The sequence below is a fragment of the Anguilla rostrata genome, chromosome 6 (genome assembly GCF_018555375.3).
Source record: "Anguilla rostrata isolate EN2019 chromosome 6, ASM1855537v3, whole genome shotgun sequence".
Classification (NCBI taxonomy): Eukaryota; Metazoa; Chordata; class Actinopteri; order Anguilliformes; family Anguillidae; genus Anguilla; species Anguilla rostrata.
The window spans coordinates 1,476,906-1,501,812 of NC_057938.1; the positions used below are offsets into that span (position 1 = coordinate 1,476,906).

The 24,907-nt window shown below is 50.6% G+C and overlaps 1 protein-coding gene across 2 annotated transcripts; it reads right to left on the reverse strand.

Moving 5' to 3' along the window:
• Window positions 1-249: 249 nt before the first annotated feature.
• Window positions 250-24,369, reverse strand: LOC135257803 (tetratricopeptide repeat protein 39A-like). Of its 2 annotated transcripts, XM_064340950.1 has the most exons (21): window positions 24,047-24,369; window positions 21,783-21,833; window positions 21,129-21,179; window positions 20,416-20,469; window positions 16,643-16,747; window positions 12,700-12,831; window positions 10,864-10,907; window positions 9,968-10,035; window positions 9,481-9,545; window positions 8,873-8,972; window positions 8,376-8,441; window positions 7,859-7,967; window positions 5,506-5,573; window positions 5,341-5,400; window positions 4,806-4,967; window positions 4,210-4,301; window positions 3,434-3,554; window positions 3,090-3,201; window positions 2,443-2,557; window positions 1,905-2,021; window positions 250-1,714 (listed from the first exon to the last, which is right to left on the reverse strand). In XM_064340950.1, the coding sequence occupies exons 1-21, from the start codon at window positions 24,097-24,099 to the stop codon at window positions 1,474-1,476; spliced, it is 1,986 nt and encodes a 661-aa protein (XP_064197020.1). In that variant the 5' UTR covers window positions 24,100-24,369; the 3' UTR covers window positions 250-1,473. The 2 variants fall into 2 exon arrangements, with proteins under 2 accessions (XP_064197020.1, XP_064197021.1); XM_064340951.1 differs by lacking the exons at window positions 7,859-7,967; window positions 8,376-8,441; window positions 8,873-8,972; ... (7 more) ...; window positions 21,783-21,833; window positions 24,047-24,369 and adding an exon at window positions 5,903-5,921.
• Window positions 24,370-24,907: the final 538 nt, after the last annotated feature.

The window sequence follows — 24,907 nt, forward strand, 5'->3', positions numbered from 1 at the left end:
CAGTCTCTGCTACTGTGCGGCACTCTTCTATGACGTCATAAAGATTCTTACATCGTCACAGTTCTGTACTATAACATTGCACTGGAACCTTCTGCAGAACCTCTGAAGAACAACCCGCACAATTTAGAAAAATGCTTTTTTGTGCTCATTTTTCTCCTAATTACCATTACAGGTTGCATTTGATTATTTAATGTGTACCGGACAGTTGTTCAGTTCTCAGTCGTTTCAGTAAGAGCAGTAATAAAAGAGAATAGTCTGACCACGTCAGTTGTGCGATTGGCATTCCAAGAAGCCATACTTCACCACTCAGCAGCTTTATTAGACGGGCCAGGGAGACGTTTGGTATTTCATTAAAAAATATACAGGCCTATTTACAAGAATGCTAAAATGGCGTCAAATGTAAAGCATGCACACATTTAATATTCCTGTTTCATTGTCTATTCAAAGGCATGTTGTGATATGTTATGCTTATTTATTCTCATCTGTTTGATTGTTGAACAACAACAACAACAAAAAACGCATTCAGAATCACCGTTCAGAGTAAAAACCAAACGTAAGTAATCTGTACAATTTCCTAAACAATTTCCTCCACCCTTCAGAAACAATCAACGGCAGTTCAACTGCACTTAACCCAATTTACACGTAAGGTTTTTAAACTAAACCAAGAGAAAATACATTCTGAACAACAGAGAAAGCGAGTAACGGTTTTCAGTGAGCCCGGAAACCGCTCGCGCTGCTAATACAAGTACAACCTCCGCCTCCACAATCAAGAACCCGCATTTCCCTTAACGAACCGCAATCATTCGGCTCGCATAAACGAGGTTTCTCCTGGTATTTTAACGAGGGGAGCGGAGCTTAGTAAATGAGATAGACCGGGTAAAGCAGCACACAGCTGCAGGTATTTATTTTTATTTTTTTCACCCAGTGTAAAATCATTTATCGCTCATCCCGTTGAGCAAACTTAATCCACCTTTTATAAAGGGGGGGTACTGACTTCAGAAGATTATAAATTATACAATATATATATATATATATATATATATATATAAATGCATACGTTAATCCCGCTGGTGCACGTAGTCTTTTTTTTACGGTGCATAGGTAGTCTCATTGGAATCGTAAGCGTGTAGACCGGAGGACGGCCCAGAGCAGCGGTATCCAGCCGGCTGCATGCAGGCCCGTTGAAGGACTGGGGGATTGTGGGGGATTGTGGGGATTGTGGAGAACAACAGCAGGTTCTGAGCATTGAGAGGATGAAGCCTCTCTTTCGGGGTCCATATGAAAAAGAGTACATAACATGTATAAATGTATGTAACATGTAGAAATGTATGTCTCTGTATGTGTGAGCAGTGTATGTGTCTCAGCATGGGGTTGATTTGGTCTGTGTGGGTGTTTGTTTTCTGTGTCTGTGAGCTGGTCTGTGACTGTGCTGGAGACCACCAGGTCAGTCCTCCCCCCCACCCCCCCTCTCCGTCACGGGCTGGCGGGCTCTGCACTGGGAATGCCGCTGGGCTCTGCACTGGGAATGCCGCTGGGCTCTGCACTGGGAATGCCGCTGGGCACCGCACTGGGAACGTCGCTGGGCACCGCACTGGGAACGTCGCTGGGAACGCCGCTGGGAACGCCGTTCTCCTCCATGGACCGCGCCTTCTGCAGGGCAGCCTGGATTCGGAAGTGCGTCCGAGACTCCATGGAGTAGCTCTTATAGTTCTGCCTGGAAACACGGGAAGACACGGCAGCATGCGATTAGCGCCCCCTTTAGGTAACAAAAAAACCCACACTATTTAAAATTAAAAATGTGTGCTTTTTTATCATGGGCCAGTTCACACCAGAGCTTGTGACCCGGAAGCACAGTCTAATCTGGTGAGGGGGCGAGGGGGGGGGGCGGGGTGGGGGCGGCTGACCTGGCGGTCTCCAGCAGTGCGATGGCCTCCGCCTTGCGCCCGTTCTCCAGGCACAGCAGCCCGTGCTCCAGCAGGGCCGTGGGCACCAGGTAGTGGTCGTACTTGATCTCTGCCTCGCTGGGGAAATTAAACAACAACAACAAAATAAAGTCAGACCCCTGGACTCTGCCTCCTGCCCTCCTCTTCTGGAGCCGCTCACTGCCCTGCCCTGCCCAGCCTGCCCCCTCCCCTCCCCTCCCCACCCCACCCCATCTCTCCCTGCACCCACCCCTCCCTGCTCTGCCCATCCCGCCCCGCCCTCCCCTCCCCTCCCTCCTCACCCCGCCCTGCCCCGCCCCACTCAGGCGACTCACTTGCAGAGCACCAGGGTGAAGTACTGCTCAGCCTCCTGGGTGTGGCCGCCTCACCCCTCACCTCCTCGCCCCTCCCCTCCCCTCAACCTCACCCCACCCCCCACCCCTCCCCACCCTGCCCCTGCCCTCTCCCCGCCCCGCTCTGCCGCCCCGCCCGCCTGCCCTGCCCCGCCCAGCTGACTCACTTGCAGAGCACCAGGGTGAAGTACTGCTCGGCCTCCTGGGTGTGGCCCAGGTGCTTCAGACACAGGCCCCTCAGCAGGCTCAGCAGGCACTGGTCATCTATGGAGACCTCCGTCTCTGAGACACACAGCCGCAGTCAGAGCACCGACACGCAGACTGCAGACAGTGCAATCCCGCCCACGTACTGCATAACTACGCCCACCTATTGCATAAGCCCACCCACAGACAGCATAATCCCGCCCACGTACTGCATAACCCCGCCCGTGCACAGCATAACCCCGCCCATACGCAGCATAACCTCGCCCACACAGAGCATAACCCCGCCCACAAACAGCATAGCCCCACCCACGTAGTGCGTAACCCCGCCCACACGCACAGCATAACCACGCCCATACGCAGAGACAGCGTAACTCGGCCCATACGAATCATAACCCCACCTAAATAGCGATATATTGTGTGAGGTCATTACTTGGGTGTAGCTCTATATTCTGTGTGAGGTCATTACTTGGGTGTAGCTCTATATTCTGTGTGAGGTCATTACTTGGGTGTAGCTCTATATTCTGTGTGAGGTCATTACTTGGGTGTAGCTCTATATTCTGTGTGAGGTCATTACTTGGGTGTAGCTCTATATTCTGTGTGAGGTCATTACTTGGCTGCTGCTCTAGCTGTTTCTGGGCCTCGTCCAGGGTCTGCAGCATCCCTTCGGTCAGTTCCCTGTTTTTCGCGATCACCGTGTATCCGTTCCAGATGTACATCATCTCCTGAAACGCACAGTCAGGGACGGTCAAAGTTTCAACACAGAACCATGAAACACAGTCACAACTCTCCGGACACCTGAAAATGAAATGCAAGCAAAGCCTTGCTTTACTTTTATGAGATGAACACTGATTTTCTTCCCACAGGCAGTAAATGCAGCTCTCTTCTGCTTGCTAAAGGGCTCCAACCTAGCGACAGTAACAGCTCATGCCATTGGTGGGCGAGTGGGAGACTGACCAATGGCGGGACTGGAAGGGGCATGTGGTTGTCGGCAAGGTAACGGCGGGCCTTCCGGATGGCGAACTTCTCCGTGGGCAGGGACTTTCCCGCTATCTTCTGCTTCAGACCCGGCACCTGCCTGGATCAGAGAGAGAGAGAGAGAGAGGCGGAGCAGAAGCGGTCACCTGGGCTCACCTGGGCTCACGGCGACAAAGCAGACCACGAGCGTGCACAACAGTGACATCACGGAACTTTTTAGTTCCAAAATAAAAGTCCCAGTTTCAAAATAAAAGTATTTTGTGAATAAGCGCGCAAGCTGCAGGTGAAGGCAAGTACGCACCCCGCCATGTTTCTCACAATAGTGGATCCCAGACCTCTGAATTCCGTTACCGCCATTTACACTCACGTTTAGACATTACATTACAGGCATTTAGCAGATGCTCTTATCCAGAGCAACTTGCACAACATTTTACATTGCATCCATTTACAGACCAGTCCCTTACCTATTATACTACACTGCCGCCCGTTTAGGTGTTTAAGCAGTGCCTGTGCTGTGTGATTTGGCCTAATTTAGTGACAGCCTATGACACCGGACAAAATCAAACAGCTTTAAGGTGGACCAGATAATGCTGGCAATGACCTACGCTTGGCTGAAAACCGAGTGTATTTTTTTGTTCCCTTTTAAAGGCCAATGAGGTTCATGGTGAGGAACGAGCCTGTGTCTTCAGGAGACAGGTGCGTGGGAAAAGGTGCGACGGCAGGACAGGAAGTGCAGAAGGAGGGTTCCGCCCTACCTGAAGAGCTCCACCTCCGTCTCCCCGAGCACCTTGCGTTCCTCTGAGGTCATCATGCTCAGGTATGCCCCCTTCATGTAAGCGTAGGTAGCCTGCGGGACAGTGACAGGTGTGAGTTACACAGGTACACATGTCTCTCTCTCTCTCACACACACACACCCTCAGTCACACATACACTCACACACACACACACACTCTCTCACACACACACACACACACACACACACTCTCACACACACACACACACACACACACACACACACTCTCTCACACACACACACACACACCCTCAGTCACACATACACTCACACACACACACACTCTCTCACACACACACACACACACACCCTCAGTCACACATACACTCACACACACACACTCTCTCACACACACACACACACACACCCTCAGTCACACACACACTCCCACCACACACACACACCCTCACACACACACACACAACACACACACTCTCTCTCTCACACACACACACACACACACACACACACACACACTCTCTCACACACACACACTCACACACACACACACTTACACACACTCACACACACATAAACACACACTATGCAGTCCCTCACCTTAGACCAGGTGTTCTCCTTGCTTAAGAGGTCGGAGTAGAAGTAGGCCATCTTCCACCGCCGCTTGTAGGTGAAGCACCACATCAGCTCCCAGTAGCACATGTGATGGAACTGCTTCCACAGCTCCTGCGACTCACAGCACTCCTCAAACCGACCAATAGCCTGCAGCGCACAGACAGGACAGCCAATCAGCAGGCGCCCAGACAAGCTCGCCAATTGGGAGCCTTGCAGACCGGAGGAACAACAAACACACAGATGGGCTCACCAATCAGGAAACACGCAGATGGGACAGCCAATCAGCAAAGGCTAAGACAAACAGACCAGTCAGGAGACACGACAACCAATCAACAGACAAACAGACAGACTAGGCACATGGAAGGACTAACAAGTAGGCAGACACACACACACACACAGTGACAGACACATAAAGACACACCTTCAAACAAATACAAACTCAAACCCACTTTTCGTAATGAGTGCATTTGTGCGGCACTAATGTACAAGATTCATTTGGCACCAGAATAACTCAACTCACAGCATCCAGGTTTCCTTTGATCACCTCAATTCGCCCAGCAAAAAACAAAAAGATCGCCCCCTGCAGGTGGTGAAGAAAAGAACAGCACACAAAATATGAGCTGGAGACCGTCTCATTTTGGGACAGTCCAAATGTACAGGCACGCAGAGTCCCCCTCTCTCTCACCTTCGGGTACTTTTCCAGGTAAGGCTGCAGAAGCCTCTCTGCGTCCCCCACGTCTCCCTCCCCCGTGCCTGTGCACACAGGATATGACATCATCAGAGCCCTGCTCTCACTTTAACAGGCACAGACAGGAAGTGTGGAGTCTGCCAGTACTCTGTAAGGGCAGTTAGCCACTCCACCGGCTAAAGAGCAAGTCTGCTGGACCACTGCAGTCTTAGAGTGTATGGACCTGTGTGTTTATGGACCAGGGTGTGTATGGACCAGGGTGTGTGAGAACCCGTGTGTGTATGGACCCGTGTGCTTGCTTTGTGTGGACCATGTGTGTGTGTGTGCTGTGTCTGGACAGTGAGTATCTGGACTGTATGTGTGTGTGTGTGTGTGTGTGTACTGGCCAGCTCACCCAGGATGAAGCTCATGAAGGTGTGTGTGTGTGTACTAGCCAGCTGACCCAGGATGAAGCTCATAAAGGTGTGTGTGTGTGTGTGTGTGTACTGGCCAGCTCACCCAGGATGAAGCTCATGAAGGTGTGTGTGTGTGTGTGTGTGTGTGTGTGTTCTGGCCAGCTCACCCAGGATGAAGCTCATGAAGGTGTGTGTGTGTGTGTGTGTGTGTGTGTACTGGCCAGCTCACCCAGGATGAAGCTCATGAATGTGTGTGTGTGTGTGTGTGTGTGTACTGGCCAGCTCACCCAGGATGAAGCTCATGAAAGTGTGTGTGTGTGTGTGTGTGTGTGTGTGTGTGTACTGGCCAGCTCACCCAGGATGAAGCTCATGAAGGTGTGTGTGTGTGTGTGTGTGTGTAGTGTACTGGCCAGCTCACCCAGGATGAAGCTCATGAATGTGTGTGTGTGTGTGTGTGTGTGTACTGGCCAGCTCACCCAGGATGAAGCTCATGAAGGTGTGTGTGTGTGTGTGTATACTGGCCAGCTCACCCAGGATGAAGCTCATGAAGGTGTGTGTGTGTGTGTGTGTGTGTACTGGCCAGCTCACCCAGGATGAAGCTCACGAAGGTGTGTGTGTGTGTGTGTGTGTGTGTGTGTGTGTACTGGCCAGCTCACCCAGGATGAAGCTCATGAAGGTGTGTGTGTGTGTGTGTGTGTATACTGGCCAGCTCACCCAGGATGAAGCTCATGAAGGTGTGTGTGTGTGTGTGTGTGTGTGTGTGTGTGTGTGTACTGGCCAGCTCACCCAGGATGAAGCTCATGAAGGTGTGTGTGTGTGTGTGTGTGTGTGTACTGGCCAGCTCACCCAGGATGAAGCTCATGAAGTGTGTGTGTGTGTGTGTGTGTGTGTGTGTGTGTGTGTACTGGCCAGCTCACCCAGGATGAAGCTCATGAATGTGTGTGTGTGTGTGTACTGGCCAGCTCACCCAGGATGAAGCTCATGAAAGTGTGTGTGTGTGTGCGTGTGTGTGTACTGGCCAGCTCACCCAGGATGAAGCTCATGAAGGTGTGTGTGTGTGTGTGTGTGTGTGTGTAATGGCCAGCTCACCCAGGATGAAGCTCATGAATGTGTGTGTGTGTGTGTGTGTACTGGCCAGCTCACCCAGGATGAAGCTCATGAAAGTGTGTGTGTGTGTGTGTGTGTGTGTGTGTGTGTGTACTGGCCAGCTCACCCAGGATGAAGCTCATGAATGTGTGTGTGTGTGTGTGTGTGTACTGGCCAGCTCACCCAGGATGAAGCTCATGAAAGTGTGTGTGTGTGTGTGTGTGTGTGTGTGTGTGTGTACTGGCCAGCTCACCCAGGATGAAGCTCATGAAGGTGTGTGTGTGTGTGTAGTGTACTGGCCAGCTCACCCAGGATGAAGCTCATGAATGTGTGTGTGTGTTACTGGCCAGCTCACCCAGGATGAAGCTCATGAAGGTGTGTGTGTGTGTGTGTATACTGGCCAGCTCACCCAATATGAAGCTCATGAAGGTGTGTGTGTGTGTGTGTGTGTGTGTGTACTGGCCAGCTCACCCAGGATGAAGCTCATGAAGGTGTGTGTGTGTGTGTGTGTGTGTGTACTGGCCAGCTCACCCAGGATGAAGCTCATGAAGGTGTGTGTGTGTGTGTGTGTGTGTGTGTACTGGCCAGCTCACCCAGGATGAAGCTCATGAATGTGTGTGTGTGTGTGTGTGTATACTGGCCAGCTCACCCAGGATGAAGCTCATGAAGGTGTGTGTGTGTGTGTGTGTGTGTACTGGCCAGCTCACCCAGGATGAAGCTCATGAAGGTGTGTGTGTGTGTGTGTGTGTGTACTGGCCAGCTGACCCAGGATGAAGCTCATGAAGGTGTGTGTGTGTGTGTGTGTGTGTACTGGCCAGCTCACCCAGGATGAAGCTCATGAAGGTGTGTGTGTGTACTGGCCAGCTCACCCAGGATGAAGCTCATGAAGGTGTGGTAGCAGAGCAGCAGCATGCTGCACAGAAAGGCCCGGAACGTGGGCGTGGCAGCCCCCTCCCCCAACTGCTGCAGACCACACTCCTGTGAACACACACACACACATATAAACACAAATAAAAACACACTATACACACACACACATAAACACAGATAAACACACTATACACACACATAAACACACACTATACACACACACATAAACACAGATAAACACACACTATACATACACACACACATAAACACACACTATACACACACACACACATAAACGCAGATAAACACGCACTACACACACACAGATAAACATGCACTATACACACACACACATAAACACGCACACACACACATAAACACACACTATACACACATAAACACACGATACACACACACATAAACACACTATACACACAGTATACACACACAAACATACATTATACCCCCCCCCCACACACACACACTGTACACTCACACACACATACATGAGCTTACCTTGTTCCCTGACATCCCCACAAACTCCAGCAACCGAAGAATCTTGGTTGGCAGCAGGGACAGCATCTACAGAGGAGAGAGGGAAAGTGAGAGAGAAGAGAGTGAATGAGAGAGAGGGATGGAGGGAGTGAGGGAAGAGAGTGAATGAGATACATCTTTAGAGGAAAGCAGAATAATTCTATTTTTTAAATTGAAAATAAAGCTTTTGATTTTGTCATGGTGAAATTTAAGACAAATTCCCACAAAAATTGAAAAGAAAGAAAAAAGCACTGTTACAGTGCACTTTTGTTAATATTGTACTTACAGTATATATTGTAAAAGTGTATCCCTGATGTAATACTGTAATATAGTGCAATATACTGTATTTATGAGTTACATTTTCCTTTCATCCATAAGAGCAATATCTCTGAACGGGCGGACAGAGAGAGAGCACTGCAGCAGGGGGCGTCTACACGCCACATCTAAATCCATTCCAGCCGGTCATTCCATCCACCCACCAGGTTGAAGGAGCCCACTCCTAAGTTGACGCCGCCCTCAAAATGGCGGTGATTCTCCCCCGGGGTGCTGGCAGCGTTCTGGAGGATGGCGTGGAGCTCCCTGCAATGCACACGGAAACCCCGTTACCAGGTAGGTCAGGTGACCGGTGAGGCCAGAAGCAGCCACCAGATCATATGCGTCTGGGATACACCTAGTGGTGGCATGAAGGTACTGCGGTTACACTGGGGGGGGGGGGGGTTTACAATTGATGCCTCTCATTCGCCAGAGCAGTTAGGGGTTAGGTGTCTTGCTCAAGGACACTTCGACACGCCCAGGGCGGGGTTTGAACCCCTCCGACTGCCAGACAATCGGTCTTACCTCCTGAGCTATGTCGCCCCTGTGTATATTCAGCAGAACGGAAAAGAGAAGGAGTGAGTAACACTACCAAACCTGGGCTGAATACTCATCTCAGGCACTTCTGATTACACTCTGAGACACTCTCGCATATCTCTAAGACTTTTCAAAGAAAAATAAAAACATGCAATTGTTTGAAAGAGGAGTTTTATTCTGAATGTTGGCAGTTAAAATAGGTTGGTTTAAAAAACAAAAAAACAAAAAAAAAACATACCTGTAGATCTGGTAGCTGTTCCTCACTTTAATCCCTCCTTTGAGGAAGCTAATCATGTTTTCATCCTGCAGAAAATAGAAAATTTGTAGTTATGAAGGAGCCCAAAAGAGAACCACAGTCAGATAAAAGTAAGTCTCGGCACCAGACACTATATCTCCAGGGCATCTGGAAATGACAGTTACAGTTTGTGAGATTGGTTTGATTGGTTCCAGCAAGTTTCGGAAGGCATCGCGTTACAGATCATTGGCTAATTTGGCCTGCAGATTATTGCAATTTTTTTTTAAAATGATATAATAAATCAAACAATTTATATTTGAAAATAGTTTGTAAAAAAAAATCCTGTTTATGCCTGATTCCACAGATTGGAGGGAGGGAGGGAGGGAGGGAAAGAGAGAGAGAGTGAGAGAGACAGAGAGAGGGAGAGAGAAAGAGAGAGGGAGGGCACAAGGTATAATAATTATCTTTTGCCCGCAATTTCAGTTTCTACCTGGAGGAAGGTTAGTGCTGCCCTCTGCAGGAGACATTCGGCATAGCACAGCTCAGCGTGGAGTTCCTCTGGAGAAGGGAGAGACCATTACTACAGTAATACAGAAATACACCATACACACAGCAGATAGTGACTCTGTCACACCATTACCAGACTGCAGTACTGCAGCATTACAGCCATCCACACTGCAGATAGTGGCTCTGTCACACCATTACCAGACTGCAGTACTGCAGCATTACAGCCATCCACACTGCAGATAGTGGCTCTGTCACACCATTACCAGACTGCAGTACTGCAGCATTACAACCATACACACAGCAGATAGTGGCTCTGTCACACCATTACCAGACTGCAGTACTGCAGCATTACAGCCATCACACAGGCAATAGTGACTCTGTCACACCATTACCAGACTGCAGTACTGCAGCATTACAACCATCCACACTGCAGATAGTGACTCTGTCACACCATTACCAGACTGCAGTACTGCAGCATTACAGCCATCCACACTGCAGATAGTGACTCTGTCACACCATTACCAGACTGCAGTACTGCAGCATTACAACCATCCACACTGCAGATAGTGGCTCTGTCACACCATTACCAGAACTCACTGTACTGACACATTACCAGCCATGAACACACCTAAAAAGAAAAGAGAAAGTCTGTCACAAACCTGACAGACTGGATCACTCGCAGCATTCACTACAGCCCAAAAAATAATTGTACTACATTTTACCAGAATGGCTTTCCTGCCATTGATATCTACACCATTTGGTGTTTCCCATTACCAGACTTGCAGTACTGTCCATAAACCATCAGCATTGCGGTAGAACTCCCTGTCACACCATTCACAGCATTAGACTAATACCTTAAGGATCTAACACACTACTGACCTTCGGTGTAGCTCTTGTTGATGCGAGAGGATTTTCTGCGAAACCTTTAAAAAAAAAGAAAAAGAAGAAAAGTCTTGTCACAAACCTGGACAGGACAGGATCACCCGCACAGTGTCACTGACTGAGGCCAAAAAATAATTGTAATAATATTTTGGGTTAATGGCTTTCCTGTTTTCTGTGATTATCTAACACCATTTGGGTGTTTTCCATTAATGAGAAAAGCTTGGCCCTGATGTTCTCATGGGTGGAGTTGCGGGTAGGCAACTCCACCCATTTACATCACATCAACAGCATTTAGGGACAGGTTTAATACACCTGTAAGGAATGAGGGTGGGAACCTCTGCAGGTATTCTCACACACAGGTGAGAAAGATGACATGTGGGGATAGGGGGTAGGGGTGAGGGTGGAGAGACAGGGGGGTGGGGGGGTTCTGTCCAGCTCAAACACAGTGCTGATCCACTGTTGGACCAAAGATCCGAAAATAACCAGCGAGACAGCTCTAGAGCTCCCATTCTGTCAGAGACGAGCCGAGCTGCCATTTCCACACCACACACTCTAAAAACCAGTTCCACTTGCCACCCCACCCCTCCCCCCCACCCCGAGGGCAGATTTTTGGGTTATTTATTTTTAGATCTTTAGATTTGACTTCCGCTTCCGAATTCCACTCTCCTTCCACAGTCTTCCCGCATGTCATGTAAGGTTTAAATTAAAAAAAAAGAACAAAACAGGACCGAAATCACAAGAAAGGCTGAGTATGCATTTAGCGATGGAAAGCTCTTAAAGCGGGATTTGTTAACAGAAGAATGGCAGGTAATCCAAGCACTGCAGAAGCCCACCTTTATGCGAACAGGAAGTGAGCGTGTGCACGACCCCCAGCTTCCTGATGCCCTGAAATTGTGTTTTTTTTAAACCCCGTTTTTCTTTTGATCTGGAATGCCCATGATGTTCCAGCCCATCACTATAACCTCCTCTTTAATGAAATTACAGTCCCAGTACAGTCCTATTACACCATTACAGTCCCATTACACATTACAGTCCCATTACACCATTACAGTCCCATTACACATTACCACATTATGACATTTCAGTCACTTAGCAGAGGCTCTTATCCAGAGTGACGTACAGTAGTGGAGAACATAAGTGTTACTCCCAGGAGTACAAAAATGCAGCACAGCCAAGAACACACAAAGGCTCATTATTATCACTGAGTATTATATTAACCCGGCAAACCATTTATCTTCTTACACAGAACGCCACTATACAGACAGCCTGTCTTTACACAGCTACACCTGTAACACTATCCATCCAGAAATCCAGGAAAAGAAAGGAAGAAAGAAAGAAAGAAAGAAAGAAAGAAAGGGAAGTTAAAGGAGGTCAGTGAAGAGTGGGAGCAGCACAGATAGGCAGCCACTCCCCACTGAAACACTGACAGAAAGAGCGTCGCATTTTTTTTCAGCCCCCTGTTTAAACACCCACAGAGTGAGAGAGGAGCGTCTGCTGGCGAACCATGGGCATCTGCCACTGAGGGTGCTGCCACACCGAACCTCCCCTACCTGGGCACTAAGCCATCACACAGGGCTATGGCTTTCAGGGTTGATCCAAGGTGGCCTTACAGATACCGACCTGGAGCCCATCCACACACTGGCAGAGCCTTAACAGATACCAGACCATGGGGCCCATCCACACACTGGAACAGAGCCTTAACAGATACCGGACCATGGGGCCCATCCACACACTGGAACAGTGCCTTAACAGATACCAGGCCATGGGGCCCATCCACACACTGGAGCAAAGTCTTAACAGACGTGATTTTTTAGGAGGGGTGCGTGGGCCTACCTCTGGCAAACGGCCTGGGCGTCCTTCATGGTATTCCCAGCAGTCAGGATGTCCGCAGGGTCAAAGGCCATCATGGCTTGCATGGCCCGGATGCTGGCGTAGGTGAGGGCGTGGTACATGCTGTCTCTCTTTCTGCGAGACAAACAGAAAACTTTACTAGTCTGGGCATGGTGAAGGGGCGGAGCCTGCAGCACACTCAGAGGTGGAGCCTGCATCACACTCAGAGGCGGAGCCTGCAGCCCACTCAGAGGCGGAGCCTGCATCACACTCAGAGGCGGAGCCAGCAGCCCACTCAGAGGCGGAGCCAGCAGCCCACTTAGAGGCGGAGCTAGCAGCCCACTCAGAGGCGGAGCCTGCAGCCCACTCAGAGGCGGAGCCTGCAGCACACTCAGAGGCGGAGCCTGCATCCCACTCAGAGGCGGAGCCTGCAGCACACTCAGAGGCGGAGCCTGCATCACACTCAGAGGCGGAGCCAGCAGCCCACTCAGAGGCGGAGCCTGCAGCCCACTCAGAGGCGGAGCCTGCATCACACTCAGAGGCGGAGCCAGCAGCCCACTCAGAGGCGGAGCCTGCAGCCCACTCAGAGGCGGAGCCTGCAGCCCACTCAGAGGCGGAGCCTGCATCACACTCAGAGGCGGAGCCTGCATCACACTCAGAGGCGGAGCCAGCAGCCCACTCAGAGGCGGAGCCTGCAGCCCACTCAGAGGCGGAGCCAGCTGGCGCTTAATCTGACGCGTGGGAGGGATCATGTCACAGGGATCTGTATGATGCACAGCCATGTCGTTTTTCCACGTTCATTTTCTCAGCTCCTCCCAACGCAAGGCCATCGTTCACATGACCATGTCTCTGTGAATTCCACCAATCAGAGACCATCTCACGGGGAAAGGAGCGCTGCTAGAAATTCAGAAAGACAATTTCTTTACGCTTATACATGTGTTTGTGTGTCTGTGAGAGAGAGAGAGAGAGAGGGGGGGGCGGGGGTACTGTGTTTAAGTGGAATTACTCCAGGAAGTATCTTTTGCCGTGCATGAACAGGGCACAGCGTGTGAACTCTACACACCCATGTCACTCCCACGGACCCCCTTTTTTTGGGGGCGTTGCCATGGAAACCGCCTCCTCCCATCTCCCTGCAAGAGTGACCCAGATCCCCGGCAGGTTTTACAGGAAGAACCACGAGAGACAGCGAGAGAGAGAGAGAAGAGAGCAGGAGAGAGAGAGAGAGAGCAAGAGAGAGCGAGAGAGAGAGAGAGAGAGAGAGCGAGAGAGAGCGAGAACCGGGGAGGAGCGAGGGAGAGAACGGGGCAGAGAGCTGCCAGGAGGTAGGAGAGGGCAACGATAAGGCGGATTCCAGTGGGGCGAGTGGAGACGCAATGCCTGTGTGTGTGTGTGTGTGCATTCGTATGTGCGTGTGTGCATATGCATGTGTGCGTGTGTGCATGCATGTGTGTGCACATGCATGTATGTGTACATGTATGCATGCATGTGTGCGTGCGTGTGTTTGTATCTGCATGCCACACATTCCAGCTCTCTCTTCCTCACAAAGACAGAAACAATGTTGAAAAACTACTCTTACCAGGGAGGGTAGAAATGGATTGCTTGCATAACAAAGCATTCAAAGCTTTTTTTTCCTTACAGAAGTCCCCATTACATTCCACAGCGTTTATGTTCATGTGTAAAAGACCTTTTCGATATCGTCTGGAAACAGCTCTGAAACTACTGCTGAAGAGAAAGGCCAAATTGTCATAAAAGGGTGAAATATCCCTTTGAGGCGTGAGGTCACAAACATGTGATCAGACTGTTCTTAACTGAACATTCTAATGCTGATGTAACAATCACTGCTGGTAACTCAGAACAACAAAGTTCCAGAACACAGACTTTTATGTACTTTTAGGGGGGAAAAAAACTCATTCTGGCTCATTCCGACTATGGCACTGAAAGTTGTTGTAGGTCCTCTACATGTAAGGGATACTAATATCAGTTGTGACACAAGTAGCTTGATATTACGTCTGTCCTCAGTCAAACCTTTTTTTTGTGTGTGTGTGTGTGCGCGCCCGGGGAAAAAATGTTTTAAATGTTTTGTAACGCACATCTTTCCAAATCTGCTGCAGTAGCAGGGGTGAGGTTTTGCCTGTCCTGGAGTTCCTCTGTAACCACAGTAACCGAGGGGGAGGGGCCGACTGCTTCTGAATCAACACCAGGCTGTACTCAGCTCTAGGGATGACACACCCACAATATCACCGTCAGAGAGGAGCCCCGCCTATCACAGAGCACTTTGTTGACAACCGACAGAACAACGCTGATGGTGATTGGTGGATAAATTCAGGAAGTACAGGTATAGCCAAGAAGCATCCACCAGTCACCCTGAGCTCCTCTGAGTCACCAACACACTCTGACCAGTGGAGCTCCTTCTTCTTCTTCTTCTTCTTATTATTATTATTATTTTAATTATTATTATTTTAATTATCAGGGGTTGACAAAAGTAGTCATATATCTATTCTTAGGTACTCTATTAAATTTCCTCATGTTTTAATCTTTTTGCTGGGCATGAGTACTAGCGAGCCACTTAAGTCAAGCTGATTATTTTGTCACTACAGGGACAGACAGACTGCGTCCATGGGAACAGAAGAACGGCAATGAGGCACAGACGTTACCACGCGGATTCATAAGCCCAGGAGCCCAATGGCGGCTGACAGACCCCCCCCGCTGTACTCCCAGCTTTTAAAACGTGACTGTTCATGTACCGCCATCTGAAAAACATTCTTGCGGCATGTACCTGCAACGTTTGCAGCCTAGAGTGGGCTTACATTGCTATGCAACAGGATTCACGTTGCTTAAAAAAAAAAACACACTGTGAGTGCAATATCTTACTCAGATTTACACAGACAGGCAAGCCAATCAGGCGCACTCTTTGTTGACGGGTATTTCCACTGGCTAGACTCTGTCCAGTCACTGAGATGAGTGGGTGTGCTTGTGTTTAAATGGAAGAAAATCTTTACGGCAGGGCAATAGTAAAATTGGGGGGTGGGCTAAGGAGGCAGAGAAGAGAGGGAAAGGAGGTGGGACAGAGAGGTAAGGGGGTGGGGCAAAGAGGGAAAGGAGGCAAGGCAGAGGGGTAAGGGGGCGGGGCAGAGCCTAAAAGGAGGTGGATCACAGAGGTAAGGAGGCGGTTCAGTGAGGTTAGGAGGTGGGGCAGACAGGTAAGGAGGCACGGCAGAGGTAAGGAGGCGGGGTAGAGGGGTAAGGGGGCGGGGCAGAGAGGTAAGGGGGCGGGGCAGAGAGGTAAGGAGGCAGCAGAGAGGTAAGGGGCGGGCAGAGAGGTAAGGGGCGGGGCAGAGAGGTAAGGGGCGGGGCAGAGAGGTAAGGAGGCGGGGCAGAGAGGTAAGGGGCGGGGCAGAGGTAAGGGGCGGGGCAGAGGGGTAAGGAGCGGGGTAGAGGGTAAGGGGGCGGGGCAGAGAGGTAAGGGGCGGGGCAGAGAGGTAAGGAGGCGGCAGAGAGGTAAGGGGCGGGGCAGAGAGGTAAGGAGGCTGGACGAGAGGTACGTGGAGCGGGCAGAGAGCTAGAGGTTCGGACAGAGAGGTAAGGGCGGGGCAGAGAGGGCAGGGTGCGGCAGAGAGAGAGGAAGGCGTCAGAGGTCACAGGGGCGGCAGAGAGGTAGAGGGCGGCGGCAGGAGAGGTAAGGGGCGGGGCAGAGCGGTAAGGGGCGGCAGAGAGGTAAGGAGGCGGGCAGAGAGGTAAGGGGCGGGCAGAGAGGTAAGGGGCGGGGCAGAGCGGTAAGGAGGCGGGGCAGAGAGGTAAGGGGCGGGGCAGAGAGGTAAGGGGGCGGGCAGAGCGGTAAGGGGCGGCAGGGGCAGAGGTAAGGAGGCGGGGCAGAGAGGTAAGGGGGCGGGGCAGAGAGGTAAGGGGGCGGGGCAGAGGGGTACGGAGGCTTCGGTAGGGGAGGTACCTGCTGTGGAGCTGGGTCAGAGACTCCTCAAACTGGTTCTGCAGGAACAGGTCCAGGGCGCCCATGCAGTCTTCCAGAGCAGCGGCCAGGGATGACCTCTGCAACCTGAGAACGAGAGGAAGTGACATCATAGCGATCAATCCCCTACTCACCCCCAAAAACAGGACGGTTTACATGCAGGCCATCGACACTGCTGGACGTGTTACTCAAGCAGATGAAGTTAAGTGTGATAGCTCAGGGGCACAGCATCTGCCCCCACCCCCCACACTGGGGAATCAGACCCACCACCACCACCAAGCTACAAGCCCAGACCCCCCCCCACGGCATCCCTGCGATTCCAGGCCTTTCCCTTGAGCAGATCCGGTTGTGCTTTAGCTCTGTGCTCTGAAGGCACAGTGCAGGTGAACCTGAGGTACTATACTGGACACACACACACACACGCACACACACACGTGCGCACGCGCACACACACACACACATATGTACAGCAGAGCGTTATAAGGGACTGAATGCTGTGTTGTGTGGTTTTTGCCCATTTACTATTTACAGACCTGCAGTGCATTTTTAATGCTCCATGATCATTATGCTAAAAATCACCACTACAAAAATCTATATTCTCCACAGTTTGTTAGTCTCATTTAATTAAAACATCATTAATGACCTTTATCAGTCTTAAGACAAGTCATTGATAATAATAAGTTGTGCCTGCAGCCACTGTGAAGTCATCAGTAACAGACAGCAGCCACTGTGAAGTCATCAGTAACAGACGGACGGCTCTGTCTTTAGAGAGAACGACCCTGGCACAGGTCCTTCAGGGTAAACCTGCAGTATCACCACCTCTTACTGGAACACAACAGCAACCTGTTTCCTGTTTTTGCTCTTCCTCATAGACCTGTGTGCATGTGTGTGTGTGCGTGTGTGTGTGCAGAGGTGTGTGTGCGCGTGCACAGACAAGCCTGTTGTTAAACGTGACTCTTCCCCCTCAGTGACTGTGCTTTGTGTTCGCACTCGATCACGAGGCAGTGCTGCATGCTGCGCCCCGCCCCTGGTGTGGTGAGCGATCCACGCGCAGGTAAAAAGGATCGGACTGCTGTCGGGCACAGGTACGGCACGGCTGTGTTGTGGTTTGCACATCGGTGTGTCTGAACAACCCAGAATGGTACAGACATGTGTGCTGAATAACGTCAGGGGGATCCATATAGTCTTATGAACACTAACACAGAGATGAACCCAGAGTAGTCTTATGAACGCTAACACAGAGATGAACCCAGAGTAAATAGTCTTATGAACGCTAACACAGAGATGAACCCAGAGTAAATAGTCCTATGAACACGAACACAGAGATGAACCCAGAGTAAATAGTCTTATGAACGCTAACACAGAGATGAACCCAGAGTAAATAGTCTGATGAACACTAACACAGGGATGAACTTGGATAAATAGTCTTATGAACACTAACACAGAGACAAGCCCAGAGTAAATAATCTTATGAACACTAACACAGAGACAAACCCAGATTAAATAGTCTTATGAACAATAACACAGGAATGAACCCAGAGTAAATAGTCTTATGAACACTAACACAGAGAGGAACCCACAGTAAATAGTCTTATGAACACAAACACAGAGATGAACCCGGAGTAGTCTTATGAACACTAACACAGGGATTAAGCCAGAATAAATGCTGTCATAAACTGTACATCCTGCCTAATCCTGAAACACATACACACAGACCCACACACACTCACGCATGCACTCATGCACACATAGATGCTCATGCATTCAAAACCACACACACACCGTGTATTTTATAAATGAAGTCTTTATCCATTAAAACACTAGAGTCACAGGACTGAACCCAAAACTTACTCTGACTCAGGATCCCCCAAACTAACCCTGATCCCCCCCTCCCCAAAAAAAAAAACAGAACAGGACATGCCCCAGAATCACTCTGCCACTCTGTAAGTGTTCTGCCAAGAACAGGGCCTGGATCGAGCAGCTTGATCCCTCCGTGTGTGTGTGACGCAGTCCCCACAGCACAGAGCCCCCACCCCACTGCATGCCACTCCCACAGCCCGCTCAGGCCCCCACCCCCTGCACAGCCCCCCCCCACCCCACCATGCACACCGCCACGCCCCGCACGTCGGCACACCGACATCCCTTACCCGCGCACGGACCCTCTCCCCAGGAATTCTGATCGGGCACAGCCTACGTCCCTACTCAGCAGGACCCTTTCCAACAAGGAAGGAGAACAGAGTGCTACTCTCTCTCTCTCTCTCTCTCTCTATCAGCAGAGCTTCTATATCTGAAGGGTACACACACGCGCATACACACACTCACTCTCTCTGTCACACACCACACACACATACCACTCTACACACACACACACACACAACTCACCTTTGATCACACATGCTACCACACACACACACACAGTTTGTCCCTCTCTCACACACACACTTTTTCTCTGTCTCTCTCTCTCTCTCTCTCTCTCTGTCTCTCTCCCAGTTCCTCTCCTGATGCTGCAGAGTTCTATCTTCACTCTGATTGGTGGATTTTTGGGAGCAGGCTGTTTTCAGGAAGAGTCCTGCCAAAATGCCCCAAAAAAAGGCAGCCAGAGTCCTGGGACATTGTTGGTTTTGACCAATCAGAAGAGAGATGGCACCATGCTGCAGCTTTGGGCCAATCGCAATTGAGATTACATCAAGCTGTGAATTCGGGGCCAATTAGGGCAAAGATCAGGAAGCTGAGTGTTTGGGCCGAAGACACGGGAGATCACAGAAGTGTGTGCTTGGTGGGAGGGCTGGACTTATCCATTACGGGCCGTAAGGCAAAGCTGTTAATCAATCAGCTCTCCTGCTCAGGGATGCTTTATGAATAGTGGCCCTGGAGCCGGAGTTATGGAGCGCAGTGTGACTTCATAACCACGCGGTAACTAAGGGCCTAACTGCCCGGCCCGGGCCTTTCCATCGCCCCGGCGCGGGCCTTTCCACCGCCCCGGCACGGGCCTTTCCACCGCCCCGGCACGGGCCTTTTCACCGCCCCGGCGCGGGCCTTTCCACCGCCCCGGCGCGGGCCTTCCCACCGCCGGATTTAACCGAGGATTCAACGAGAGCCGCTAGGATACGACACCGGCGGAGGACACGGTATCCCAGGATTCCTTTGTGTCCGAGCACAAAGAGAGAGAGAGAGAGAGAGAGAGAGAGAGAGAGAGCGGCCACACCTGCGAGGGCGTTGCCGTCGCACCTGAATGTGCAGCCTGGCTCTGCGGAACAAAGGGAGAGAGAGGAGGAGAAAGAGAGAGAGAGAGGGGGGAGGAGAGAAACAGAGGTCCCTGGGGTAAAAGTGAGAGCTGTGAAGCGGCTTATCCCCGCACAGCTTCTCAGGGCACACGGCTGATCTGGAGTCAGTAACCCGGCTCCATGTCCTGACCTCGGCCATTACGGACCGTAATCTAACACTGATCCCAGACCAGCGCCAGTGTTCATAAAGCATCTCAGGAGCAGGAGTACGGACCGAGAATCGAGTTTCCCCAGTCTGCGTCTTCACCTTATCCACCATGAAAGGTACACAGCGATATGCTCAACGCCAACTCAACTCTTACAGTGTTCAAATGACTCTACCATGGCCAGACAGGGCTCGTATAAACTCTGCAGGAGCTGAACTGACACTGGACAGTTTACTGAGTGAAAGGTCACACTGATCCCAGATCAGGCCTCCTTACGCTGAAACCATGTGTGAAATGGCGGGCCTGGAAAAAGAAAGGAACTTACTCTGAGGAAGGAGCAGGATCCTGGAGTTCATCGTCGGAGTCTGTCAGCTGTAACCTAACGACAGGAGAGCCAGGCATTTTAGTGGCGCACACAACCAACACCAACACCTACACCTACACCTACACCTACACCAACACCAGCACCAACACCTACACCTACACCTACACCAACACCAGCACCAACAGCACCAACACCAACACCTACACCTACACCTACACCAACACCAACACCAGCACCAACAGCTACACCTACACCTACACTTACACCTATAGCAACACCAACACCTACACCTACACCTACAACTACACCAACACCAACACCAGCACCAACAGCTACACCTACACCTATAGCAACACCAACACCAACACCAGCACCAACACCAACACCAACACCAGCACCAACACAGCCCACACCACACCACACTACACCAGCACCAACAGCCAACCACACCTACACCATCACCTAACACCAGCACCACACACAGCACCACACACACCAACACCAACACCAACATCTACACCTATACCAACACCTACACCAACACCAACACCAGCACCAGCACCAACAGCTACACCTACACCTACACCTACACCTATACCAACACCAACACCAACACCAGCACAAACACAGGCACCAGCACCAACATCTACACCTACACCTACACTAGTACCTACACCTACCACCCGGAAGGCTCGGGTTCGAGGAGAGCTCACCTGAAATCGGGGCTGACGGGGTCCAGCTCTTTGCAGTTGATGACAGCCAGCCTAAAAAAAACCAAAACAAAGCGATGCGTCTGTGGGGGTGTGGAAAAACAAAATGGGCCTTTTCCACAATATCCGCAATTCACAACATGACATTACAGCCATCAAGTGGACACTCCGATCCACAGCGAATTTCTATATATACCCATCCATTATCTAGTGGGGGTTGCCGGAGCCCAGCATGCATTGGGTGAGAGGCAGGAATACACCCTGGACAGGCCGCCAGTCTATCAGCAAATTACTACATATATTAACAATATATTTTCATTGAGTCCATTTGGCATGATTCCCTCCCAAATTTTGAATGTTCAGTCAGCGAATTGGGAGCCACGTTTGTGCAGCGATCCCCCAGCCTAGTTCCCTCTGCAGAATTTGTTTCTTTATCCACTACTTTTCACACGGCAGCACGCAATCTCACGCTCACACAGACCTGAGTGGGAGGACAACGCCTCAGGGGGTGAGCGGTATGGCAGGGGTACAAGGCGTTAGGGGTACAGCTGGGAAGGGGTGGGGTTGGATGGGGTGGGACAGGGTTACAGGTGGGTGAGGGGTGGGGCAGGTGCACAGGGGGTGGGGCAGGGGTACAGAGGGCACCTGGGGGCGTACCTGGAGGGAGATACAGAGCCGTCCTTTCTTTTGCCCACCGACAAGGAGTTCCTGAGAGAGGAGGAAGGAGAGCGAGTTAGTGGGATGTAGAAGAAGCGACGACATAGCTCAGGAGGTAAGAGCGGTTGTCTGGCAGTCGGAGGGTTGCCAGTTCGATCCCCTGCTCTGGGCGTGTGTGGCATCATGAGAGGCATCAATTGTAAAGCACTTTGGATAAAAGCGCTATATAAATGCAGTCCATTTACCATTTACCAAGATGGAGACAGAGAGAGAGACACAGAGAGAGAGATGGGGGTTCCTGTGAAACTAATAAAGCAATTAGCATACAGGAACTGGACTAAATGTTCCTGCAAACGGAAGTTGAAAATAGCACAGAAATGCCTGGTGCCAGCATGGTTTACAGCGATACGCTGTGACACGTCTGCTCCTAGATGAGAAGATGGCGAGCTTCCTGGGTGAAGAGCGGCTCACGAGCGCCGGGTTCCTGCCGGAACACGCCTGAGATTACATGCCGGGGCAGAGAGCCTCTGCGTATCGGGGGCTCCTGGCATCTGGAACAGGCCTGCAGCCGGGAGAGCGCTCCCCGCTCACAGCTAAAGAACCGCGTGGAACCGCGTGGAACCGCGTGGAACCGTGAGGCCCTCAGCCAGGAGAACGCTCCCCACTCACAGCTAAAGAACCGTGTGGAACCATGAGGCCCTCAGCCAGGAGAGTGATCCACGCTCACAGCTAAAGAACTGCGTGGAACCGTGTGGAACCCAGCCTAAACCGATTCCGCAACAGTTAGAGGGAGGCGACCAGAACCACGTAGCCTTAGTGCGGGACATTACATTACGTTACATTACATTACATTGCGTTACAGGCATTTGGGGCGGCTGCACGGAATGCGCTCCCAGCCCGGAGAGAGGTGCGCTTCGTTCTCCGATACGGCGCTGTGACCGTGCGACCGTGCTGCTCCCCTGGGGGAGGTAACCGAACCCTGCGCCTCCTGCGCCTCCTGCGCCTCCTCCTCACCAAACCGTCCGCCGGATAAAAGGAGGTGTAGAATTCACCCGCCGCGGGTCGCCCTGAATGAAGGCTGGCTGGGATTTTCTTTTTTTAAAGAGTGAAAACAATAAAGAGAGGTAGAAATCAAGGGGGGGTTTGAGGCCCGGTCAGACCCCCCCCGACTCGTTTCACCACTGATCTGGGGAGCCAGTGAGAGCGAGCGTCTGCGCAGACGCTGCAGCTGTGACCCATGGCTGCGTCCGCCCACGTCACAGAATGCAGAATAACCGGCTGCCCTCACACCTGCGTCTGGGCTGCTGGTATTTCTCTCTCTCTCTTTCATTTTTTTGTTTTGTTTCGTTTGTATTTTTTTTTTTTTCCATTTCCTGATTTGAAATGTGTTTGGCACGGAAACTGCGCGGTTACTTATCGCTCCACGGTAAGCACCCAGTCGCATCAGCTGCCCTTTAAGGCCGCGCGTGTGTGAAATCGAGCCGTCACGCGTTCTGGCTTTTTCTTTTTTTTAACGGAGGCCTGCTCTGCGCTGGAACAGCTCGTCGGCCAGGTGACCCAGCAAACGAAATCAGTACTTTTTTCCCTGGGGACGTGGCCATATCTCATGGGTGCGGGGAGTTTGCATAAGGGCCGTCCGTGACAACTGCGCTCGAGGAGGAATTTCTGTGACAAAGGCATCCTCGTGCGGTTCTTCCAGTCTGAGCTCAATGCAGATCGCTCAGTGAATACAGCTGACTAACCCCTGCTCTAGCAATGCAAACCACCGAACACATAGTATTATTATTATAATTGTTATTATATAATAATAATAATAATAATAATAATATATAATAATAATAAATGAAGAATAGCTGGTGCAGTTCTTAGAGAGCTGGATTAGCTTCGTATTTAAAAGGCTACTGTGGTCCCTGTGATTGGCCCTTAGAGTGGATCCGATGAGAAGCTGTAAACTACGATGCCAGGGCAACGGTTTCAGTTGATATCACCAGTTTTAGCTTTCTTGTTTAAGATCGTCTTTGTATAAAATTACAGCATTTTCGGTTATGGCGCAATTATAATGCGTGTTGAGAACATAGATATCAATCAGACCGATTTCTATAGAACAAGAAATGCTCCACAGACATCCTCTAAAACACTTTCTCAGCTACTTCAACCTGTGACGTCGATAATAACTATCATGCAACAGGCAAAGACACGTAGATAAGTCAATTAACTGTGACTGAAAGCTATACTCTGAAATAGTTTTTTTTTTTAATCCTTACCGTTTGCTATCATTCCCCTTCAGGCTGCGTCTTAGACCCGAGATGAAACTCATCGCACCTGGCGACACGCAGCACACCTGGATGTGTCCTGTCACTGGTACCGCCGCGCAAGCTGTCCCTTCGTCGTGCCAAACATTCGAGGCTCACCGGAGAGCGGACTGGATGCAGCTGAAGCGGAAGAGCAGCAGCCCCAGAACACCAGATCCGACACTGTCCTGTCAGCGCGCGTCAGGTTGTCCTGTGCGAAATAAGGAGTTCCCTTTTTACATGTGCGCAGGAATGTGTGTCCGCTGGCAGCCGCTGGGTCCTAGTACGTGACTGTACTATAATATTACTTTTTCGATCGCTTCGATCGAATTCAAACAGTTTATACTGCAAACTAGGCACCAGTAAATACAGTTGGGCAACTGGTATTGTGACGCTTTCTGTTTTGTATATTTTTTTCTGTGGGACGCTACATAGGCTACGAATGCTGTCTTACCCTAAACACTTTGATTTTGTGAATACCTAGTGCACACTCTCAAAACCCAGAGTTCGAGTGTATTTCGAAAGATAAACAGTACAGAATATAGAAGGTACTAATTAATTATGTATCCCAGTTCATGTCGTTTTCTATTCGTTTGCGATTGTAAGGCTTTCAACCTTTTTCAAAACATTTCGACAGCTCACCCAGAGCATGCCCGAGGTTACTTCCTAGCGTTGTCAGTTTCTCTTAATTACGGTTATCCGTGCCTAACACGTGGCAAACTAAAGAGAAATACTTGTTTTCTAACCGGTGATAAAGTCCAACCGCAGGCGATGCAATGAGTTCATATTTCTGATGCGGTAATTAAAACGACGTGTGAACGCGTCTCCGTCTGA

Excerpts from the sequence above, each read along its gene's own strand:
- LOC135257803 (XM_064340950.1), bottom strand. The coding sequence starts at position 24,099 with ATGAGTTTCATCTCGGGTCTAAGACGCAGCCTGAAGGGGAATGATAGC. Across the intron at positions 12,832-16,642 it reads CTGACCCAGCTCCACAGCAG|AAAGAGAGACAGCATGTACC; the intron begins GTACCTCCCCTA and ends TTTGTCTCGCAG. Across the intron at positions 1,715-1,904 it reads GCACTGCTGGAGACCGCCAG|GCAGAACTATAAGAGCTACT; the intron begins GTCAGCCGCCCC and ends CCGTGTTTCCAG.